Source organism: Cucurbita pepo, chromosome LG12, assembly GCF_002806865.2.
Source record: "Cucurbita pepo subsp. pepo cultivar mu-cu-16 chromosome LG12, ASM280686v2, whole genome shotgun sequence".
NCBI classification, from domain to species: Eukaryota; Viridiplantae; Streptophyta; class Magnoliopsida; order Cucurbitales; family Cucurbitaceae; genus Cucurbita; species Cucurbita pepo.
In genome coordinates, this window is record NC_036649.1 from 9,037,935 (window position 1) to 9,058,456 (window position 20,522).

General features: G+C 37.5%; 4 protein-coding genes across 5 annotated transcripts; 3 read left to right on the forward strand and 1 right to left on the reverse strand.

Moving 5' to 3' along the window:
* Window positions 1–1,914: 1,914 nt before the first annotated feature.
* On the forward strand, window positions 1,915–4,535 carry LOC111806619 (RPM1-interacting protein 4-like). The gene is made up of 4 exons (XM_023691992.1): window positions 1,915–2,068; window positions 3,288–3,722; window positions 3,849–4,034; window positions 4,213–4,535. The coding sequence occupies exons 1-4, from the start codon at window positions 2,063–2,065 to the stop codon at window positions 4,243–4,245; spliced, it is 660 nt and encodes a 219-aa protein (XP_023547760.1). The 5' UTR covers window positions 1,915–2,062; the 3' UTR covers window positions 4,246–4,535.
* A 606-nt stretch (window positions 4,536–5,141) lies between these two features.
* On the forward strand, window positions 5,142–7,512 carry LOC111806475 (cell division control protein 45 homolog). Its single transcript, XM_023691811.1, has one exon. The coding sequence runs from the start codon at window positions 5,478–5,480 to the stop codon at window positions 7,257–7,259; it is 1,782 nt and encodes a 593-aa protein (XP_023547579.1). The 5' UTR covers window positions 5,142–5,477; the 3' UTR covers window positions 7,260–7,512.
* A 753-nt stretch (window positions 7,513–8,265) lies between these two features.
* On the reverse strand, window positions 8,266–12,974 carry LOC111807649 (oleoyl-acyl carrier protein thioesterase 1, chloroplastic-like). The gene is made up of 7 exons (XM_023693452.1): window positions 12,533–12,974; window positions 11,869–12,002; window positions 11,650–11,763; window positions 10,225–10,320; window positions 9,836–9,923; window positions 9,697–9,765; window positions 8,266–8,815 (listed from the first exon to the last, which is right to left on the reverse strand). The coding sequence occupies exons 1-7, from the start codon at window positions 12,863–12,865 to the stop codon at window positions 8,540–8,542; spliced, it is 1,110 nt and encodes a 369-aa protein (XP_023549220.1). The 5' UTR covers window positions 12,866–12,974; the 3' UTR covers window positions 8,266–8,539.
* Window positions 12,975–15,108: 2,134 nt separating this feature from the next.
* Window positions 15,109–19,774, forward strand: LOC111807428 (ureide permease 1-like). 2 transcript variants are annotated; one of them, XM_023693158.1, is made up of 8 exons: window positions 15,109–15,211; window positions 16,747–17,005; window positions 17,189–17,327; window positions 17,423–17,597; window positions 18,422–18,453; window positions 18,569–18,660; window positions 18,735–19,109; window positions 19,341–19,774. In XM_023693158.1, exons 2-8 carry the CDS (start codon window positions 16,769–16,771, stop codon window positions 19,497–19,499), a joined length of 1,209 nt encoding a protein of 402 aa, XP_023548926.1. In that variant the 5' UTR covers window positions 15,109–15,211; window positions 16,747–16,768; the 3' UTR covers window positions 19,500–19,774. The 2 variants fall into 2 exon arrangements, with proteins under 2 accessions (XP_023548926.1, XP_023548927.1); XM_023693159.1 differs by having other exon boundaries at window positions 15,110–15,211; window positions 18,572–18,660.
* Window positions 19,775–20,522: the final 748 nt, after the last annotated feature.

A 20,522-nucleotide genomic window follows, 5' to 3' on the forward strand; every position in this document is an offset into this window, starting at 1 on the left:
TCTCACGTTGGTTTTGAATATAACACAAGTTGTAATTATCTATACATAAATAAATAAATAATATAAATCTCTATTTAAAAGTATATAGGAATTTAGTGAGCTTATGCACTTACATAATTTAACGTTCTATGTTCGAGATTTGGATCTAAATTCAAAATTCGAATTCGACACTTGATGACCCAAAATTCTTCTACATCCCTGTCACGACACTTGATGGTCTNAACATTCTTTATAAGGGTGTGGAAATCTCTCCTTAGCAATCGCATCTTAAAAACCTTCAGGGAAAGGCCGAAAGGATTAGGTTGACTATGTCATTTACATTAATTTCCCGGGATAAAATTGAAATTGTATTTAGAATAATAATAGGATAAAAAAGTCAACCTTAATAATTATTATTACTATAATAAAGCCAGCCTCTCATTGGAATTGAGAGCGAGATCCCGTTTGCAAGTTGCTGGCTGCCTTTTAATTTTGACTTGTAATCATGGTTATTAATTAATTGATTAATAATTAATAATTAATAATAATAATAATAAATTGGTTGGTTGGATTAGGTTTGGTTTGGTTTTACGAAATATGAATGCTTCTCACGTTGGTTTTGAATATAACACAAGTTGTAATTATCTATACATAAATAAATAAATAATATAAATCTCTATTTAAAAGTATATAGGAATTTAGTGAGCTTATGCACTTACATAATTTAACGTTCTATGTTCGAGATTTGGACCTAAATTCGAAATTCGAATTCGACACTTGATGACCCAAAATTCTTCTACATCCTTGTCACGACACTTGATGGCCCAGAATTCTTTTACATCCCATCATGATTACGTTACCTACTTCTGTCTCTGTATGCTAACACGAATCCTTTCAGCATTATTATCTTTACTCACATGCATCCTAAGAAAGCTCCTAATAAGTCACGTAACATAGAATTGCTCGAAGTTAGGTTTGATTGATTCATATGTATTTGGCTCCAGAACTAGCCCATCATCCATCAACACTTTGAACCATATATATCACTAATCATAGCTAGCGTAATCTCAAATTTGACTCGCATGCCCACTCGCATGCCCACAAACGTAGTAGACAAAAAAATTAAACACTTGCATGCCCACAAACGTAGTAGACAAAAAAATTAAACTATATGTAATTAACCTTTTTAATTCAATAATTACTAAACACTCTGACATGAGAATTGTGACTTAATTCATGTAATTTACCCTATTTTAAAATTGTTCTTATTTATATATAAAAATTATTAATAATATATAAGATGAGCTTTGATTGGCCTGTTAAGCACCAAGTTTTAAAATTAATAAATTAAAAAAGAAAATGTCTTGAGCCATTGTCCTTTCGAATGGCGCCAAATTTGGTTTCGTGTTCACATCACAAATAATAATAATAATAAATAATAATAGAGAAAAAAATTAATTTAAAAAAAAAAAAAGGATAAAATAGCATTTAATTTTCAACCATATGACAATTGGGAATTTATTCTTCAGCCGCCTTCAACGGTCACCGTTAACTAACATTCAGCCGTCAGCTTCTCCATATCTACCGTTAACTAACCTTTTTATTATTATTATTATTATTATTTAATTATATATTTATTGTTTATGTTTTAATTAATTGATTTTCCAAATTATTCATTATTAAATTTAGAAATAAAGTAATGTATAAAGTAGTAATAATATAATTAAAAAAAAGATAATATTTTTAGAAATGGAAATTGTTAGTGAGTGAAGGCGTGGAAGTAGTAAAAACAGGAAGTGGCAATATGAAACCGGAGGTCCAGGTAAAAGCCACGTCGGACAAAGACTTTTCAACGGACAGAGAGAAGAATGGTCAAAGCCTAGCGATGCCGCCAGTCCATGGCCGATCAACCTCTCCCTCTCTATAAACTCCCTCTCTCTCTCTCTCTCTGTCTCTCTCTCTCTCTAACTACCCATTTCTCTCTCTAAAGTTGCCTCTGATATTTTCCTGATCCAACGATCAAAAACGAACCAAAACCTCATCTTTGTCTTTCCCGTCAGACCCATCACTCTGTTCTTCTTCAATGGCGGTGAGTTCTTCTATTTTTCATCGTCTTCTTGTTCTTCCTGTCCTTTTGATTTTCCTTTCTGTTTGGTTGCTGAGAAAATCCGAGAAAAATTAAGAGAAAATTGGGATTTTGTTGTTTTTAACTGTTTTGTTGAGCGGCTGTTGTACGGTAGATCTGAAACTGAATTTGTTCTGTAGATCAGTTTTAATCCATCGTTTGAATNTTATGGTTTTTGTTTTTGTTTATAGTGATCATCCTCTAAATTAGTCATGGGATTCTCATCCAACAATTCTCTCCTCGAAAAAGTATACCATAGAGTCTCCTGATGCCTATAGAGCCTTTGAACCNTTTTTTTTTTTTTTTTTTTTTTTTTTTTTTTTTTTTTTAACTCAGTGAAGTAATTGTTTAGGTAAGTGTCTAAAGATTTTAGTTCTTTTTGTTACGAATCTCGAGAATAGTATGATGTTGTCTACTAATCTACACAATGGTATGGTGTTGTTTACTTTGATCGTAAGCTCTAATGGTTTTTGTTTTTGTTTATAAATTCATGATCATCCTCTAAATTAGTCGGTGAGATTCTCATCCGACAATTCTCTCCTCGAAAAAGTACACCATAGAGTCTCCTCTGATGCCTATAGAGCCCTTGAACAGCCTCTCCTTAATTGAGGCTCGATTCCTTTCTTTGGAGCCCTCACACCCTTTGTTAGAGTCTCCCATGAGGCCTATAAAGCCCTCGAATAGCATCCCCTTAATTGAGGCTCAACTCATTTCTTTAGAGTCTTCGCACCCTTTGCTAGAGTCTCCTTTGAGACCTATAGAGCCCTTGAACATTGAGACTCGACTCATTTTTTTAGAGGCCCTTGAATAAAGTAAACCTTTTGTTTGACACTTTAGTCACTTTTTTTACTACACGTTCGAGACTCACAACTTTTTTGTTCGATATTTGAGGATTTTATTTACATGGTTAAGTTAAAAGCATGACTCGATACAATGTTAGGAACCACAATTTACATGACTGAATCATATTGTCCACTTTAAGCATAAACTCTCGTGATTTTGTGTTTAATTTCTCCAAAATAACCCGTATCAATAGATATGTATTCTTTACTTATAAATTCATGATCATCCTCTAAATTAGCGAATGTGAAAATCCCTCCAAACAATTCCCGAACACTTTCAGATGTCTTGATTCACAATTCAATCAAAGTTTTGTTTTGAAAAATGGGTTTTGTTGGGACAGCAACGATCACACGTACCAGCTTTTGGAAATTGGGAAAACGAAGGGAATGTTCCATACACAGTGTTCTTCGACAAGGCCAGAAAGGGCAGAGGCGGCGGACCAATCAGAAACCCAAACGATCCTGAGGAATATCCAGAGATGTTCGCCGACAACTCCCATGAAGCTCCTCCGGTTAAACCCACCATTCCGGCACCAAAACCCACCACCCACGAGAAGAAACAGAGCCGCGAAGACGACGGCTTTCACCCCTACGCCAACTCCCCTGGCCACCGTGAAAATCCCAGCCGAAAACAGAGTGGCTCAGAGTATAGCATCGACCGCTCTCCTCTCCACCGCCACGCAAAGCCATCGGGAAGAGAGAGCCCTGTGGTGGAGGGCAAGGGCTTCGACGGCGGCCATGGCAACCGTGGGAAGACCAGAATGAAGCCGGATGCTGTAAGCTTTTTGCCTTTTTTAACTTTCTTCTTCGATTATTCACCAATCAAAACAGAACCCACAAATAAATTTTAAAGCTTTCTTCCTTTGCGTTGCATTTTGAAATGGTACATTTTGGTGGTGCAGCCGGAAGGGACGGCGGTGCCGAAGTTTGGATCGTGGGATGTGAACAATCCGGCGTCGGCCGACGGTTTCACCCACATTTTTGGTAAAGTCAGGGAGGAGAAGATGGGGCCGGGAACCCCGCCGCCGCCGCATTCTTCTTCGCCGTACAACAACGTTCATAACCGAAGACCCGACGACAGCGCCAAGGTAATTCAGCTCCCTTTCTTTTCATTCTTATTAAATAAATTATAAATTATAAATGGTATAATTAAATATTAAATTATATATTATGAGAAAATTAAATTCTTTATTATTATTATTATTATTATTATTATTATTATTATTATTTCTTATTTTAATTTTAATTTTTATAATATATTTGCAGGGAGGGTGCTTCCCATGTCTAAGAAGAAAATAAGTTTCTTGGCGTTGTTCTTATTATCCTCTATTTTAATTATTATTATTCAATTTATTTTGGAAGAAATACTTATTTACTTCTAAAATTACTTTTTGTTAAAAAAAAAAAATCGTGTAATTCTCTTTATGTCTTGCCATAGTTACAGTCCCGGGTAATTTTCTTATTTGGAAGCAATATAAATATGCTTTTAGGATAAACCGAAAGCATTCTAAAGCGACTTACGAGAATGTACGAAGAGTTGTTTGCTTCTCGATTTGTGACGAAGTAAAATTTTATGGTTCATTTGTAAAGTTGTTAGGGCGTTGATTTGAGACACTTTCGTTTTGTTGTTGCTCTATCTGATTCATCTCGAGTTTATATTAACACCCAAATGTTAACTGATACCAGAGAGATTGGCGTTTAGAGAGAAATAAATTTTAGTTCCAACTAAAATAAATTTAATAAATCAACAAAAAAAAAAATGATAATATAAATTAGATAATTAATTATTTTTAATACAATAAATTTGACTTGGAAGAATTATATATTAATTATACTTCCCTAAAAAATATTAGGATTATAAATATATTTTATTTTCAAATGTAATTTTATTGAATATTTATTTTCAAATATATTTAAATGCTTAATTAAAAAAATAATTTTACAATATTTATTATTTATTAGCATACCAAGGGGATTCAAACTTGACAAGGATTAGATCCCATCGCCACCGTCCAAAACATCCACACGCATCAACGGCCGTTGAGAACTGCCAATTGTTAAAATGAGAACGAATGTAGAGTAATATTGCCCTTTGAGCGCCAAAATTTCGCGGTAGTTTCAAAAAATTTGAAAGAAATTTCATTTACAAAGCGAAATCCAAAATCTCAATCTTTTGAAACTTTCGAACCATTTTCTTCTCACAATCTTCAATTTCCCTCTCTTCTCTCTCTCTCTCTCTCTCTCTCTCTCTCTCTCAGATCTCACCGCATACAGAATCGAAAGCCGTCTCTTTTTCTCTTTTACACGTTCAGGTATTTCAAATTCACGTTCTAATCTTTTCCCTTCTGCTCGAGAATTCGAGGATTATAGTTTTTTCTTCTTTCTATTTGGTGCTGTATTGATTCTAGTCGGATTCAAGAAGCTAATTCGGTTAGTATTTGATGCGAATTTGAAATTGTTATCTGGATTTTTGAAGTTCTGCGGTGGAATTTTGTTTTGTGTTTGTTTCTGGATGTTCGATTGAAGGGATTATGGTGAGGGAACAACGAGTTGAATCGTTTTATACTAAGCTTCGTGAATCTGTGGCGGCTTCTTCTTTGTCTCCTCTACTTATTTTTCCATCGACTTCTGATGTAGATTCTCTCTGTGCCTTGAAAATTATTTTTCAAGTTCTTGAATCTGATTCGGTTCGATACGCTTGTTACCCTGTGTCTTCTTTTCAAGAAATTCATAAATATGCTGGTCCTAGTTTGACTTCCTCGTCTGCTGATCCCATTTCGATCCTTTTGATTAATTGGGGTTGTCATCGAGATCTTCGGAAGGTTTTGAGTTTAGGTCCGGCTGCTCGTGTGTTTGTTGTTGATAGTCATCGCCCAATTCATCTTCACAATCTAAGTGATCAGAATGAACAAGTGGTTGTGCTTTATACGAAAGACGACGAGCTCCAGGCTGATTTGGCTTATGATTTTGACGTTTCTGCTTTGGCGAGTGCGAGCGATTTGAACAGCGATGATGAGATTGATGAGGAATCGGATAGTGACGACGACAATGATAGCGAAAGCGACGACGAAGAGAGACGTGGATCAAGGAAAAGGAGAAGGGTTGAAAAGGAAAATGAAGATGATCCTGTTCAGATATTTAGGAAATTGAAAAGGGGATACTATCAAATGGGTACCTTCCATGGTAGGCCTTCAGGGTGTTTGATGTATGACCTATCTCATTCGTTGAGGAAGAACACGAATGAATTACTGTGGCTGGCTTGTGTGTCTTTAACAGATCAGTTTGTTCATGAAAGATTGACGGAGGAGAGGTACCAAGCTGGGGTTATGGAGCTAGAACAACACATAAACAGTTCAGGAAACTTGAATGCTGTTAACTCAGTTACTCTTAAAGATGGCACCAAGATCCGAGCCCCTGATGCATCTAGAATCACTTATGATGATGAACCCAGATTAATGCTCTTACAGGAGTGGAATTTGTTTGATTCAATGCTTTGTTCCTCATACATTGCAACCAAGTTAAAGACATGGAGTGACAATGGAATGAAGAAGCTCAAATTGCTTCTAGCACGTATGGGATTTGCACTTGTGGATTGCCAACAAAAGTTCCAATACATGAATATCGAAGTGAAACGAAAGATGAAAGACGAATTCGAGCGATACCTTCCCGAATACGGCCTAACCGATTTCTACTACAGAAGTTTCTTGAGGTTACATGGTTATAGCTCAAAAGTGTCAGCAGCAGATGTAGTATATGGGGTCACTGCATTGCTCGAGTCCTTTGTCAAATCGGATGGCACTAGTGCTTCCAAACAGTTCGGAGTAGCTTATGATGCATTATCATTGGGCAATCTTGACAAGCTCAAAGATGGAATGCAGCAGGCAATCAAGGTCCAGAGATCAATTCTTAGACAGGGGAGCTCTGCAATTACAAAGAGTGGTTGCATCAGAAGTGGTAGGAAATTTCGTTGGGTGAAGCTTGAAGATTCCATAGACACCAAATTGTTGGGATATCCTCAAGCACTCACGAAGTTCTGCTACTTTATAATGGATGCATTGCGAGAGAAAGGAGCCAGAATGAAGCCTTTGCTATGTGCTTGCATATCTCAAGAGCCCAACAAAGTATTGATCGTTGGAGTTTGTGGGAAGCCGAGGCTGGGGGCATCTCAAGGCAATGCATTTGGGAGAGCATTCCGGAATGCGGCGGAGGAAATTGGCGGAGAGTATTTCCACGAGATGTTTGAATCTTCATGGATTCTTCTTGAAAAAACTTCAGTCAACTCTTTCATGGTCAGATTGACTCAGAAGCTCTAGTAAGTTTCTTCTTTTTCCTCCATTTCTATGGCATATCTGTGAAGATTTCAATAACTGATGTGCCTACTTACCAGTTTCATTATAGCATCAGTTGTAGTGATGATGATTTAATTTCCTTAAAATCCCATCGATTAGTTACTTGTTATGTTCAAGTATAACATTATCTGAAAGTGTTTTCTTGTCCTTTTTCTTAGAGCTTTCATGTAACTTCATCTTTCACTAGATTATTGAATATATAAATTATTTGTACTTATTTTAGATGATGTTATGATTCATTGTTTCCCTCAAAACTTTGATATATTTTTGAAATATCTGTTCATGGCACTATGGCATGAGGTTATATATCTGAACACTATGGTATGAGGTTCTTGTGATGTCCCACATTAGTTGGGGGAGGAGAACAAACCACCATTTATAAGGGTGTGGAGACGCGTTTTAAAGCCTTGAGGGGAAGCCTAAAAGAGAAAGCCCAAAGATGACAATATCTGCTAGTAGTGGATCTGGGTCGTTACAAATGGTATCAAAGCCAGACATCGGACGATGTGCCAGCCTTTTCGCTGTTCCCCCTAGGAGGGTAGACACGAGGCGGTGTGCCAATAAGGACGCTGGCCCCAAAGGGGGGTGGATTTGGGAGTGGTCCCACATCAATTGGAGGAAGGAAAGAGTGCCAGCGAGAATGTTGGCCCAGAAGGGGGGTGAATTGTGATGTTTCACATTGGTTGAAGAGGAAAACAAACTACCATTTATTAAGGTGTGAAAACCTTCCCCAGAAAATGCGTTTTAAAGCCTTGAGGGAAAACCCCTTGCAGTTCTAATCTTTATACTATTTAAGTTAATAAAGTGGAAAACTAAAAGTTAATTGACTTCCTCTAAAAATTTAGAGTCGAAATCGATGTAATTTTAAATTTACCTATGGATAGATATTAAGAGAAACAAAATTTTGAATCTACATCCATTATTAAAAAACAACCACATTAGCTTCTTAAACAAAAAAAAAAAAAAAAAACAGAAAGAATCCATTCTTGGTTCTTATTGCCTGCTAACAAATTTTACATCACAACACAAATCAGACATGTCAAGGGGAAGATGATTATCCTGTTCATAGGACATACATTCAACTTGCTGACTCTATTAGACTGATTCTAGACTCCACACTTCATAGTTCTACAACCAACAGTTTGACAGAAACAAAAACAAAATTTGAAAGGAGGAAAGTGATAAAAGTGGACACAAAAGAAAGCTAAACTTATCACATAATATCGATCACAGAACTATTACCCTCATCTCTGTTGTTTCTTCCTCCACACAGTGCGTCCTCGGTTGATTTCAAGTCCATCACTGGACAACCTTAGTAGATGCAGAAATTGACGGCTATCTTGTTTGTCACTGGAAATGTAACCATTTGATCCATTGAGCTCTGAAACTGCTTCCCCACCATTCTCGACTTCCTCCACACTCGTAAGGGAATCCACGAGATCGTCTTGTTGGCATTCTCGTCTATAGTCTAATGTAATTGTCTGAAGTTCATGGCTATTGATGGTTTCTTGAGGCATACTCTGTCATAGATTCATCATATATCATGATTGTTTTAGTTATGATGGAACAGCATGGGATAAAATCAACCTGAAATCACTATCATGAAGGGGACTTTAAAGTGACCATCCAAACCGAACAAGAGTGAGATTCATCAGCATGCCCAATCGCTTCCTTTTCATTTATTCTATGTCATTTTTATTAAACAAAGGCGATCCGATGATGTCAATAAAACTATTTGGTCACTACATTCACAATATCTCAGGAAGAAACAGCTTTGAGGCTATATATCGATTCGCTTTTCATTCTGCTTTCTTCTTCCTATTACTACTTTTCATTTCTTCTATTTTCCAAATCAAACTGAGAGAAATCCTCCCCCAACTTTGGAGGATGGCATCCTCCCCACATCTTCCTTTCTACTTATCTAGAAGAAGGCAGGGTCACTCTTGTAGTGTCAGTGTCCGACATAGACAAGCTATACCGACATGTGCCTTACACAGACAAAAGCTTGGACATCAACCGAACACAGATATACTTGAACCAACATCCGACACATTTTAATAAAAGATTGAATGCCTCCCTGTCCAACTTTTTATGAAATTGAAATGTGGTCATTTCTATGTCATCATATCTATGTTGCATGTTCCATGTCCATGCTTCGTACCCATTTCATTTTCATTTTAACAAAATGGGAATATTAAACCAAACAGTGTAAACTCGAATGTTAGCATTTCCTGACAGAAATAATTATGAAAATTAAAAATAGATTTTTTCCTAATAAGGACCGTGTAACCTTATATTGTATCACCATTAAAAAAATAAAGAAAAAAACAAAAAAAGACCATTACTCCTGACCAGTATAGTATTTAAGGAATTCTAAAGAAATAGGAACAAGTATACTAACCTCCAGAACCCATCCAATGTAGGTGACGTTATTGACATGCTGATTCATGTCCAAATCTGCCCTCCTAGGCTGAAATAAAAAGCACGTTCACAATCTGGAAGAATTGGAAAAGTTTGGACCTAATGTTCTTAACTCTTACCATTAGTCCAAGTCTGGAATAGTGACCAGGGTCTTCAAGTTTTGGAATTTTCTTCAAGCTACTATTATTCTCCTCCGGGAATGCTAGCCTGGACAAAAAGGAATAGAAAGCCTATTGCCATATCAGCGATTTTCTTTACAAAGGTTTTTTGCAGAATGCCTCACGAGTAATCACGACTTTACAAACAAAGAAAGGTTCAATAATTTTAGGTTAACAAACAGTAATTTGTATTATGCTAACATGCATATAACTCCAGAAAACCAATCCCAAATTAACCTAACCATGCCATGTTGCAAATTCAGACTTCCATAGATTTTTTTTCCCTGAACGACAGTACTGTTGACGATGGCTATTCAAAATTTAGATCACCGAGGAGAAAAGGCACCTACCTGAGATCTCTTGGACAATGAACCAAATATTCATCACGAACATCATCGCTGACTTTCTGGAGTCGCCTAGTGTCTTGGTTCATCATCACCCACTTACTAAAAACATTAATAAGTCATCAGGTAGAATACAAACAATGAGATGTAATGCAAAATGAAATTAAGAATAAAAAAAAAATAGAACACAAGAATGAGGATAGTTTCACTCTCTTGAGGATAAGCAGAATGGGATAAGTGACATAAAAACGATACATGTGTTAATATGCCATGATTATTCATAACAAGCCCTTTCCATCCATCTGGATGATGCACCATGCAACCCATTATCAGACAGAAATTTTTTATTGGGGTGGGGCAACCACAAGAACCAGACAACTGTGCGTCAATAAGGGTAAAACTTGCTTTATCACTGATGATAACTATGGTTCATGGTCAAGGCCAAATTCGGCATCTCTCAGTAGCAGTGAAGAGCTAGAAGGTACCTTTTGTGGAATTCTATCATTCTTTCATCTTTCCTCAAGTGGATCACTTCCAACAGCTATGATAACGTGACTACACAACTATAAGCACTGAACTAAAACGAAATATCCTAAGTTTTATTTACAAAGTATAAGAACTGTGAATAAAGACTGTGGTACCTTGATTTGGACAATGTTTTACCAAACCAGAAATTAGCTGACCCAAAAATTAAAAATCTAGTTCAGGACGACCTTGTATCTGAAGATACATATTTTAAGTGGTTGATAGCCCTTTACTTCTAGGTGTGACTAGTGGGTTAAAAACATCAACCTTTTCTCCATCGGTAGATTTATGTTAAACACCATTGAGATTTCCGAATTAGAAGAGCATTTATTACTGGACTAATACCATCTATATTTTGACCGATTTATGAGTTAGGCAGAGTTTATGACTCCTTTATATAAACATGTAGTCTGATTTCAATCAAAGATAACTATTAGAAACTTGGACAAGAAGTACAACCAAAACGATAAACATCAAGGCTTGGAAAGTGTTCATATCTAGACTGTGGAATCTGAACCAAACCGTTACCATTAGGAACATATCTTTCCAAATTTGCGGGGATGGTATAAGGTTAGAACACTCCATCAGCAATTGACATGCAATTTTATTTCTAAAACAGTAAAAGGAACAATTTACAGTCGCACATATTCATCCTGAAAGACTACGAACACGAACCAGAATTTTTAGGTATGCAACAAATTGTAATTTCAATAAAACAACCTTGTAAAGTTCAAGAAAGTAGCAGTTCAAAGAACAAATAATCCCAAGAACAGATAGGATATCAGTTCATGCATATTATAGTATGCATAACTGATTTTGGAACGAGATGGTATTCGTAACTCCTGCAGTTTCTTACTTTCAAATTTTCAAAAGAAATTAATAATAGAACAATAGCCAATTATGCACCTTGTTGCTCTTCCTATAACTTGACCAGTGGCATAATCTTTAAGTATCCAATCACGTCTAGTTCCGATTCTCCCTTCCCCTTGACACCATGTCTCAATTTCAACCACATCACCCCTACGTCAAATGACAACATGTAAATTAGTACAAGAAAACATGGGAAATTCAAAAGAAGCAGAATTTGGATCAAACTTCAAAATGACAGCGGAAGAAGGGACTCACCACGCTGGATATTTGTAAATTTCAATGTGCATGCGTGCGGTTACCCATATGAGATGTAATTTCCTCATGGTGGGGGTTGTGGCGAAACCATCTGTGGAAAACCCAACACCCTGAGCATGGTTGCAACCAACCTCCTGCATGAAGAATTCATCAAAGGCAAACTCTGTAAATATACAAGTGGGATGTTTGAAGAACTATCATCAAACTTAATGCCATAAGTAAACATTCTGAGTAAGAATGCAAGAAAGAAAATAATTCCAAAGAACTAATTAAGTAAGGCCCATAAGCATACAAAAGGAAGAGATTAAGAGGATTTTGTCCAGTTTCGGTTGCTGAAAGAAAAGAACACGTGCATCCATGACAAGCCAAAATTAATAAGGAAAGGAATCAAGAAGAGAAAGCTACAGAACCAAATGGCAAAAAGTTAAACAATTAAACATGCAGGACCAGAAAGCCATCGAAATTTACGGATATTGCTTCCTGAAAGTGTGAATGAAAAATTCCAAAAAAGAATGAAGCAATTAAAGCTAATAATAGATGATCGAATTGAATTTTCAGCAACATGTAACACATCCAGAGAATGCCAGAAAAAAGGAAATCAGGCGCGAACGAATCAAATTCAAATAATGCAGCAAGAATCGGAAACAAGAACGAGAGGAACTACCTGCAAGAGATTAGCAATAGTTTCAACAGTGGCGGTCTTGTTGATTCCAACCTCGTAACACCGCACAATAAATTTCTCCTTATAAGACAATCCGTCTTCAACCAAGGTTCCAAGGCGAAGGCGGTCCGCCAAGCTTCCAGAACCACTCTGAACACAAGGTTCACCTTTATCGGAGACAAGAGCGGCCACAACCGGAGGTCTGGTCAACGACGAACACAGAGTGGCAGCGTTTCGCCGGCGGAAGGAGGAGAAGAGTGGTGCAGATGGTGGAAGGAATCTACATTGGGAGAGGACATGGATTTGGTCAGACACATTGCAAGGAACCTTCAACATATCTGAGAGAGAGAGAGAGATAAAGGATAGAGAAAATGGAGGTTCAATAATTTTCTCTCTCTAGATTGCAGAGGAAAGTTTTTCTTCTCTCTCCCACCCTCTCGATTTCGGTCAGTTTCTTCTTTGGTGTGACGGCGTCGATGGGACCGAGGAAATCGAAAGTACGATACTACCCTTGGAGTTGGATCAAATTACGGAATTGGTAATGAGCGCGTGGTTGGTTATTTTTCATTTATCTTAAAATAAATAAATAAATAAATAACAAATTCATTGTATTGTTATTAGATTTATCCAAATAAACTGAATGTCAAAAGTCCCTTAAATGTACGGATGAAGATGAAAGTGGGCCCCAACTTAACCGTCTATTGAGTCAACTTATAAGTCAAAAGTCTACCCTGTGTCGGGATTGACAAAATCTCGAAGTAAATAAATACATAATTATGACTCAATTAAACGTGTACGTCTAATTTAACTACACTACGACATGCATTGTAACAATATGTATTACTTTTTAAATTGTTGACTCTCCACTATTCTTGGACTTTGTGGCCGAGCTATTCTGTGGCACATGCGTGTATTATAGCGTAGGTGAAACGTTATGAGAGGAGTGGTCTCAGTCTGTCTTCTTTTGAAAAGGGTCTGGACAGTATAGGTGTGCTGGTATTGCGTCGAAGGTTGGATTATACTCCTACTAGCTGGAACGTATGCTGTAAATGTTTTAGCATAGACACGAGAGAGTCTGATGCTCGAGTGAATCTTGATGGATGGATGTTCGGGATGTCCTGGTAAAATAATCGACACATGGGTCAGTTCCCAACAAATGTGTCTGAACAAGCCTAGATGCATGATGTGTACTGAGACGTAGGATGACATCACGATGCACGAATCATGTTGTTGGGAGCTGAGGTAACAATTTGTGTCGTACATGATTGAACATGCACGCACGAACGACATGTGTAACCGAACAAGCTTGGATTCTGCACGAGCTGTGTTTGGTTGACGAAGGCAAACCTCGTTGACAGTCTAATGAAGTCACAAAGTCAAGCGAAAAATATGAATAGGGTTTGAATTCTCCTTAAGACTTATCGTGAGCGTGTCAAGATCATAACGCTGCACGGTTGAAAATGTACGACCGTGACAGTTGTGACATTCTTAAAAGATTTATCCGACACTTACGTCATCTCTAGAATCTTCTTCCAACGCCTATATATAAAGGTGTTCACCACATGCAATGAAGCTTGAATTGAGGAAACTCTCCATTGCAAAATCTAGTCTTCTCTATTTCATTGCCTCCAAACTCAGGTCAGTCAGGTGATGAATTATGTATTATTTTCTCTCTCATTTAGTCGTTTCTCTCTCTTCCCTCTCCCCTCCCACCGTCGCTTCAGCCTGAAACCTACCGCCGTCCATGGCAGATCTCCGCCACCTGCAACTTCCTTCAGATTTCCGGCGAGGAATTAATGAGAGAGAAGTAATATAAACGTATTGGGCGAGGGTAAATTAGGTATTACGAAAAGTTACTTGAGAGGTCAAGCCGACAAATTTTGAATTTTAATTAATATTTTATATTACATTGCCTTTTTACTCTTTTACCCCTCTCATTATTTTCTTAAAATTTTATTTTATATTATTATTTAAAATTTTAATAATAATATAAAATTAACAATCTTACCCCTTTCTTAAAATCAACCAGTCAATCTACTTGACTCGAATCTTCATCATTCTCACAATTTTAAAACGTGTCTACTATAGAAATTATCAAAATTTAATGCAACTTATTGCTAGTTTGAATTAATTATAGTGTTTACTAAGGTGAAATTGTCAGTACAACTTATTGCTAATTTTAATTAGTTATATATATGACTGTTAATATTTGTATTTTTTTCATCATCTAATTAGTAGTATATTTTATTTTATTTTCAAGATTTAGTTAGTTTATATTTTTGTGATAGACGTGTATCCTTCAACCTTCTATTTCTCATTTTTATTATTTTTTTTAGTAATAATATTTTCAGGTCAGAGAAGAATTACACGTTCTTGTACGTGTGATTTCATGCTATTTAAGATTATTTTTAAATTCATGACGAGAAAACAAAATGAATCCAGTAAAACGATGAGTGCTTATCGTATAAGAGTGGTGTGTTAGATAGCTAAATGGGTTACTTTATTGTACTTTTAAATTAAATGGGAACGGAATCTTTGACGATTGTGTATAGAATCATCCTTTTAGATACCAATTTGTAGGCATGTGCGTGGACTTCCATTCCCAACGGCGATTCATAATCATCTTCCTAACTTACTGGCGTCCTCTATACATTTTGCCCTTTACTTCTCTCCCATCGATTGGTTCGTTTCTTACCCATTTTTTAGTGTGAGAGATTCAGTGTTTCTCTGTTTCTGAACTGTGATCTTCAACTTGGAATTTTGGCTTCATCTTGTTTTGTTTTCTTGCTACCATCTTGCTTATTTGAGTTATGATTCGACCCGTAAACGTAACTTGTTTTGTTTTGTTTGTATAGTTGTGTGGATTCGAACTTAAGTCAGAGATTATGTTTTAAGTACTTGAGTTATGCTTGGATTGTTATTTGGGTTATTTGTTTTTTGAGTTCAAAAGTATATCGAAGTAGAGATTTGAAGTTGAGAACGACGTTCGAGTTGTTCGAGTTGTTCGAGTTGTATGTGTTAAGATTATAGCTAGTGTAAGTGATGATCAGACTCTTTCTTTCAGTAGGATTGGGTTTACTTTGATAGAACTTGATGAACAAGGAGTAAAGACTTTCCAACCTTTTGTGAACCTTGCTTCTTGTTTAACTTTTGCTGTTTTTTTTTTTTCTTGGAGAAGTGATTGATATTGAAAAAAGTTTTAGTTTGTCTAGTCAACCAACTAATCCATTCGTGAATTTCTTGTAGTATAGTGTGAGATTTTAGGTTGGTCGGAGAGGGGAACGAAACATTGCTTATAAGGGTGTGGAAACCTCTCTCTAGCAGATGCGTTTTAAAACCATGAAGCTGACGGCGATACGTAACGGGCCAAAGCGGACAATATTTGTTAGCGGTGGACTTGGGCTGCTACAAATGGTATCAGAGCCAGAGACCAAGCGATGTGCCAACGAAGACGTTGGCCCCTAAGGGGGGTGGATTGTGAGATCCCACATCGGTTGGAGGGGGGAACGAAACATTCCTTATAAGAGTGTGGAAACCTCTCCCTAACATACGCGTTTTAAAACTTTGAGGGGAAGTCCAGAAGAGAAAGCTCAAAGAGGACAATATTTGCTAGGGGAGGGTTTGAGCTGGGCCAGACACCAGACGATGTGCCAGCGAGGACGTTGGCCCCAAGGGGAGTGGATTGAGAGATCCCACACCGGTTGGAGAGGGAAACGGAACATTCCTTATCAAGGTGTGAAAACCTCTCCTTAACATACGCGTTTAAAAACTTTGAGGGGAACCCTAAAAGGAAAAACTCAAAGAGACAATATTTGCTAGCAGTGGGCTTGGGCGGTTACAAATGGTATCAGAGTTAGACAGCGAGGACGCTCGTCCCCGAGGGGGGTGGATTGTGAGATCCCACATCAGTTGGAGAGTGGAACGAAACATTCCTTATAAAGGAGTAGAAACCTCTCCCCAACAGACACGTTTAAAAATCTTAGTAGAACCCCAAAAGAAAAAGCCTAAAGAGGTGGGCTTGAGAGGTTACGTATAGTGTTAGTGTGGTAATTTAGAATCCTCCCTTGTGTCTCAAAACTACGACGCCTCATCGACCTATACTCACGTTGTCATTTAGCTATCTTCAACTTTTAGGTGAAAGTTATAACACAAGAACTCGTAGTCGTTGAGTTATGCTTAGATTGAGATTATAACGATCCGTGATTGATTATGTGCAGGATTCATTTGGAGGTGAAAAAGATGTATGTGGTGGAGAGTAAAGAAGGTGCTATAGCATGTATGGTGTTGGCACTCTTGTTCTTGGGAACATGGCCTGCACTTTTGACTCTCCTTGAACGACGAGGGCGCCTTCCTCAGCACACATATCTTGATTACTCCATAACCAACTTATTAGCTGCTGTAATCATTGCCTTAACCTTTGGTGAGATTGGAAACAGCTCTAATGATCATCCAAATTTTATCCAACAGCTTTCTCAGGTTAATTTCTTTACCCTTAAACCTTTCATCCCATAGTATTTTGACCCTATTAATCACATAGTTTCGAGTATGTATACCGCTAATAAGAGCACGATTTCAAGTTATTCAAGGACCGAAATGAACGAACTTGAAAGTTTAGGGACCTTAATAGGTTTATAATGTTTAAAACTTTGTTACATGCAGGATAATTGGAGTTCTGTCATGTTTGCTATGGCAGGTGGTATTGTTCTAAGCCTTGGAAATCTTTCAACTCAGTATGCTTGGGCTTTTGTTGGTTTGTCAGTGACAGAAGTGATCACTTCAAGTATAACAGTTGTTATAGGTCCATTTCTCTTTATATATGTTTCAAATGAATGAATCAAACCCATCAATGTTGAATATGGTGCTAAACAATATGTACACTGCTTCTTGTAATAGGTACAACATTGAACTACTTTCTTGATGACAAAATCAATAAAGCTCAGATACTTTTCCCTGGTGTTGCTTGCTTTTTGATTGCTGTTTGCCTTGGCTCTGCTGTTCACTCATCCAACGCAGCTGATAACAAAGCAAAACTCGAAACTTTGTCGGTTGATACGAACAAAGGATCTAAGTATGTTTTCGTAGTTTTGTTGAGCTTGTGATCTTGTTCATTTTATATAGTGTGAGATCCTACGTTGGTTGGAGAGGTGAATGGAACATTCTTTATATGGTCGTGGAAACCTCTCTCTAGCGGACGCGTTTTGAAACCGTGAGGCTGATGACGATATGTAATGAGCCAGAATAGATAATATTTGCTATTGATGGGCTTGAGCCGTTATGAATGGTATTAGAGCTAGACACCGAGTGGTGTGCTAGCGAGGATGTTGAGCCCTTAAGGGGGTGGATTGTGAGATCTCATGTCGGTTGGAGAGAGTAACGAAACATTCATTATAAGGTTGTGGAAACCTCTTTCTAGCGGACACGTTTTCAAACCGTGAAGCTAATGACGATACGTAACAAGCCAAAACGGACAAATTTGCTAGTGGTGGGCTTGGGTCGTTACAAATGGTATTAGAGCTAGACATTGAGTGGTGTGCCAGCAAGGACTCTAGGCCCCTAAGGGAGTGGATTGTTACAAATGGTATTAGAGCTAGACATTGAGTGGTGTGCCAGCAAGGACTCTAGGCCCCTAAGGGAGTGGATTGTGAGATCTTACATCAGTTGGAGAGGAGAACAAAACATTCCGCTAGACACCGAGCGGTGTGCCAGCGTGCCAGCGAGGACGCTGGCTCCCATAGGGAGATGGATTGTGAGATCCCCCATCGATTGGAGAGGGGAACAAAACATTCCTTATAAGGGTGTGAGATCCATAGTTTGTTCGTTTTTTTAATAGAAATATTAATCGATTTGACTATTCATATACATATCTGTTTGATAATATCCATTTTTTGACAGCACAACTGATGTTCCTCCCAAGTCAAGCCAGGGTAAATCTTTTAATTTAGAGCTTCATGATAGCTTTTTCAGTCATCCTTCTGTAATGAACAATAGAAGTTTGTGGCTTTTTGTGTTATAAAATTGACATCTATATGGTTGAATCAGCAGACTTGGAAAGTGCTGATTATTCTTCATTGAAGCCAAAAGCTGGGACTGCAGATTTTCTTGTTCAACTTGAGAATAGAAGATCCATTAAGGTATGTAATGATTCAAAGGGAAATAAATGTGATTCAAATAACATGTTCTAAATTATACAAATTCAAACTTGCAGGTGTTTGGTAAGAGCACAGTCATTGGATTGTTCATAACTTTCTTTGCTGGTGTTTGCTTTTCTCTCTTCTCACCGGCATTCAATTTGGCAACAAACGATCAATGGCACACTCTAAAGGACGGCGTTCCGCACTTGGCGGTCTACACTGCGTTCTTCTACTTCTCGGTCTCTTGTTTCGTCATAGCCATCGTTCTCAACGTCGTCTTCCTTTACCACCCTGTACTTAACTCGCCAAAAACAACATTCAAGGCATATGTGAATGACTGGAATGGTAGAGGATGGGCCTTCTTGGCTGGATTCTTGTGTGGCTTTGGCAATGGTCTGCAGTTTATGGGTGGTCAAGCTGCTGGTTATGCAGCAGCAGATGCTGTGCAGGTCACTTCTTTGCTCCAAATGCTTTACTTTCAAGATTTTTGGTTCAGTCCTTTCAAAACATTCATCCATCTTAAACCTGTAATGTAAAGTGATAAAGTGCAGTTAGTGTAGTGTCGTGTTGAAGCTGTGAATATATTGTTGTCAACCTGAATTTAGCTCAACTAGCCAAGAAATACATATCCTTGAAAAGGTCATTTATATTGTTGTTTGGATTTCTAATGGTTGTTTCAGGCGCTTCCACTCGTGAGCACGTTTTGGGGAATCCTTCTATTTGGAGAATACCGTAGATCGTCCAAGAAAACATATGCTTTGCTAATCAGCATGTTGTTAATGTTCATGGTGGCTGTTGGGGTCCTAATGGCTTCGTCAGGACATAGAACTGAAAGTTGATATTGCAAAAGCGTAGAAGAACTGTACAAAATGAAAGCACATCTTCAAAACTCACAAGGAAATTATCACAGCCTTAGATACCATACTAAAACAAAAGCATCATGATAGTTGTAGAATGATTCAGTAATAGAAGGCAATCACTGTTGTTCAAAATGTGGAAATTGTTCCTCTGTAGAATGTAATAATATTTCAGAAACTTTGTGTAATAAAGTATACAGTTTTCACAGAAATGGGATTGGTTTTCTGTCTCGGAATGAAAGAGATCTGGCTTGTAATTGTTGTACCGTAATGCCACAACCAAAAAGTTATGATACCCAATTGTTGTAACAAAAGCAGAAGCAAGATTGATCGCACTCACTCACCCACAAATAAAAATTAAACAAAGAGACAAAGATTAATATGATTCGAAGAGAGAAATTCCCCTCATTCACGGGTGGCAGCCAATCACTATAACTGAAGTGTTTATAAGTGTATCTCTTGAACTCTTACCCTACAAAGTCTCTCAACAAAGTTCGTCCCAATTACCTTTAGGCAAATACAAAATGACATTGATTCCACGCCTCAAAACAAGGCTAGATAAGCCTTTATATAAGCATAGCAATACTAATTCTCATACTGAACCAAATAAATAAGAATATGAACTAAAAGGAATATGAATTAAAGGAGAGTTATGAACCAAAATAAATAAGAATGTGAGCCATTAAAGATTATGAACTAAATGAGAGTTATGACAATACATCTTCGTGATAACTTACAATAGTTATGACTTAAGCCAAGCCAAGCGCAAAAGCCCCACACTGAGACACCAGAGAGGCAACAAAAACTCCTGTTTCCCTTCTGCAGTGAGGTTGCTGCAAACAACTCAGTCGAAGATCAGTCAATTGATAAACAATCAGAAGGAATTAGGGAGATAAGAGATGAAGTTCATGCACAACACAGAATTAAAGTGATTCTGAAAGCAAGGCCTGCATCCACTGAGAAGGGAGGGGGGAGCTGAAGCTTTTATTCACATAGAATACTTAC

Excerpts from the sequence above, each read along its gene's own strand:
- LOC111806619 (XM_023691992.1), top strand. Across the intron at positions 3,723-3,848 it reads CCAGAATGAAGCCGGATGCT|CCGGAAGGGACGGCGGTGCC; the intron begins GTAAGCTTTTTG and ends TTGGTGGTGCAG. Across the intron at positions 4,035-4,212 it reads GACCCGACGACAGCGCCAAG|GGAGGGTGCTTCCCATGTCT; the intron begins GTAATTCAGCTC and ends ATATATTTGCAG.
- LOC111806475 (XM_023691811.1), top strand. The coding sequence starts at position 5,478 with ATGGTGAGGGAACAACGAGTTGAATCGTTTTATACTAAGCTTCGTGAA.
- LOC111807649 (XM_023693452.1), bottom strand. The coding sequence starts at position 12,865 with ATGTTGAAGGTTCCTTGCAATGTGTCTGACCAAATCCATGTCCTCTCC. Across the intron at positions 9,924-10,224 it reads CATTGTCCAAGAGATCTCAG|GCTAGCATTCCCGGAGGAGA; the intron begins GTAGGTGCCTTT and ends CTTTTTGTCCAG. Across the intron at positions 9,766-9,835 it reads ATTCCAGACTTGGACTAATG|CCTAGGAGGGCAGATTTGGA; the intron begins GTAAGAGTTAAG and ends TTTTTATTTCAG.
- LOC111807428 (XM_023693158.1), top strand. The coding sequence starts at position 16,769 with ATGTATGTGGTGGAGAGTAAAGAAGGTGCTATAGCATGTATGGTGTTG. Across the intron at positions 17,328-17,422 it reads AAGTATAACAGTTGTTATAG|GTACAACATTGAACTACTTT; the intron begins GTCCATTTCTCT and ends TTCTTGTAATAG. Across the intron at positions 19,110-19,340 it reads CAGCAGCAGATGCTGTGCAG|GCGCTTCCACTCGTGAGCAC; the intron begins GTCACTTCTTTG and ends TGGTTGTTTCAG.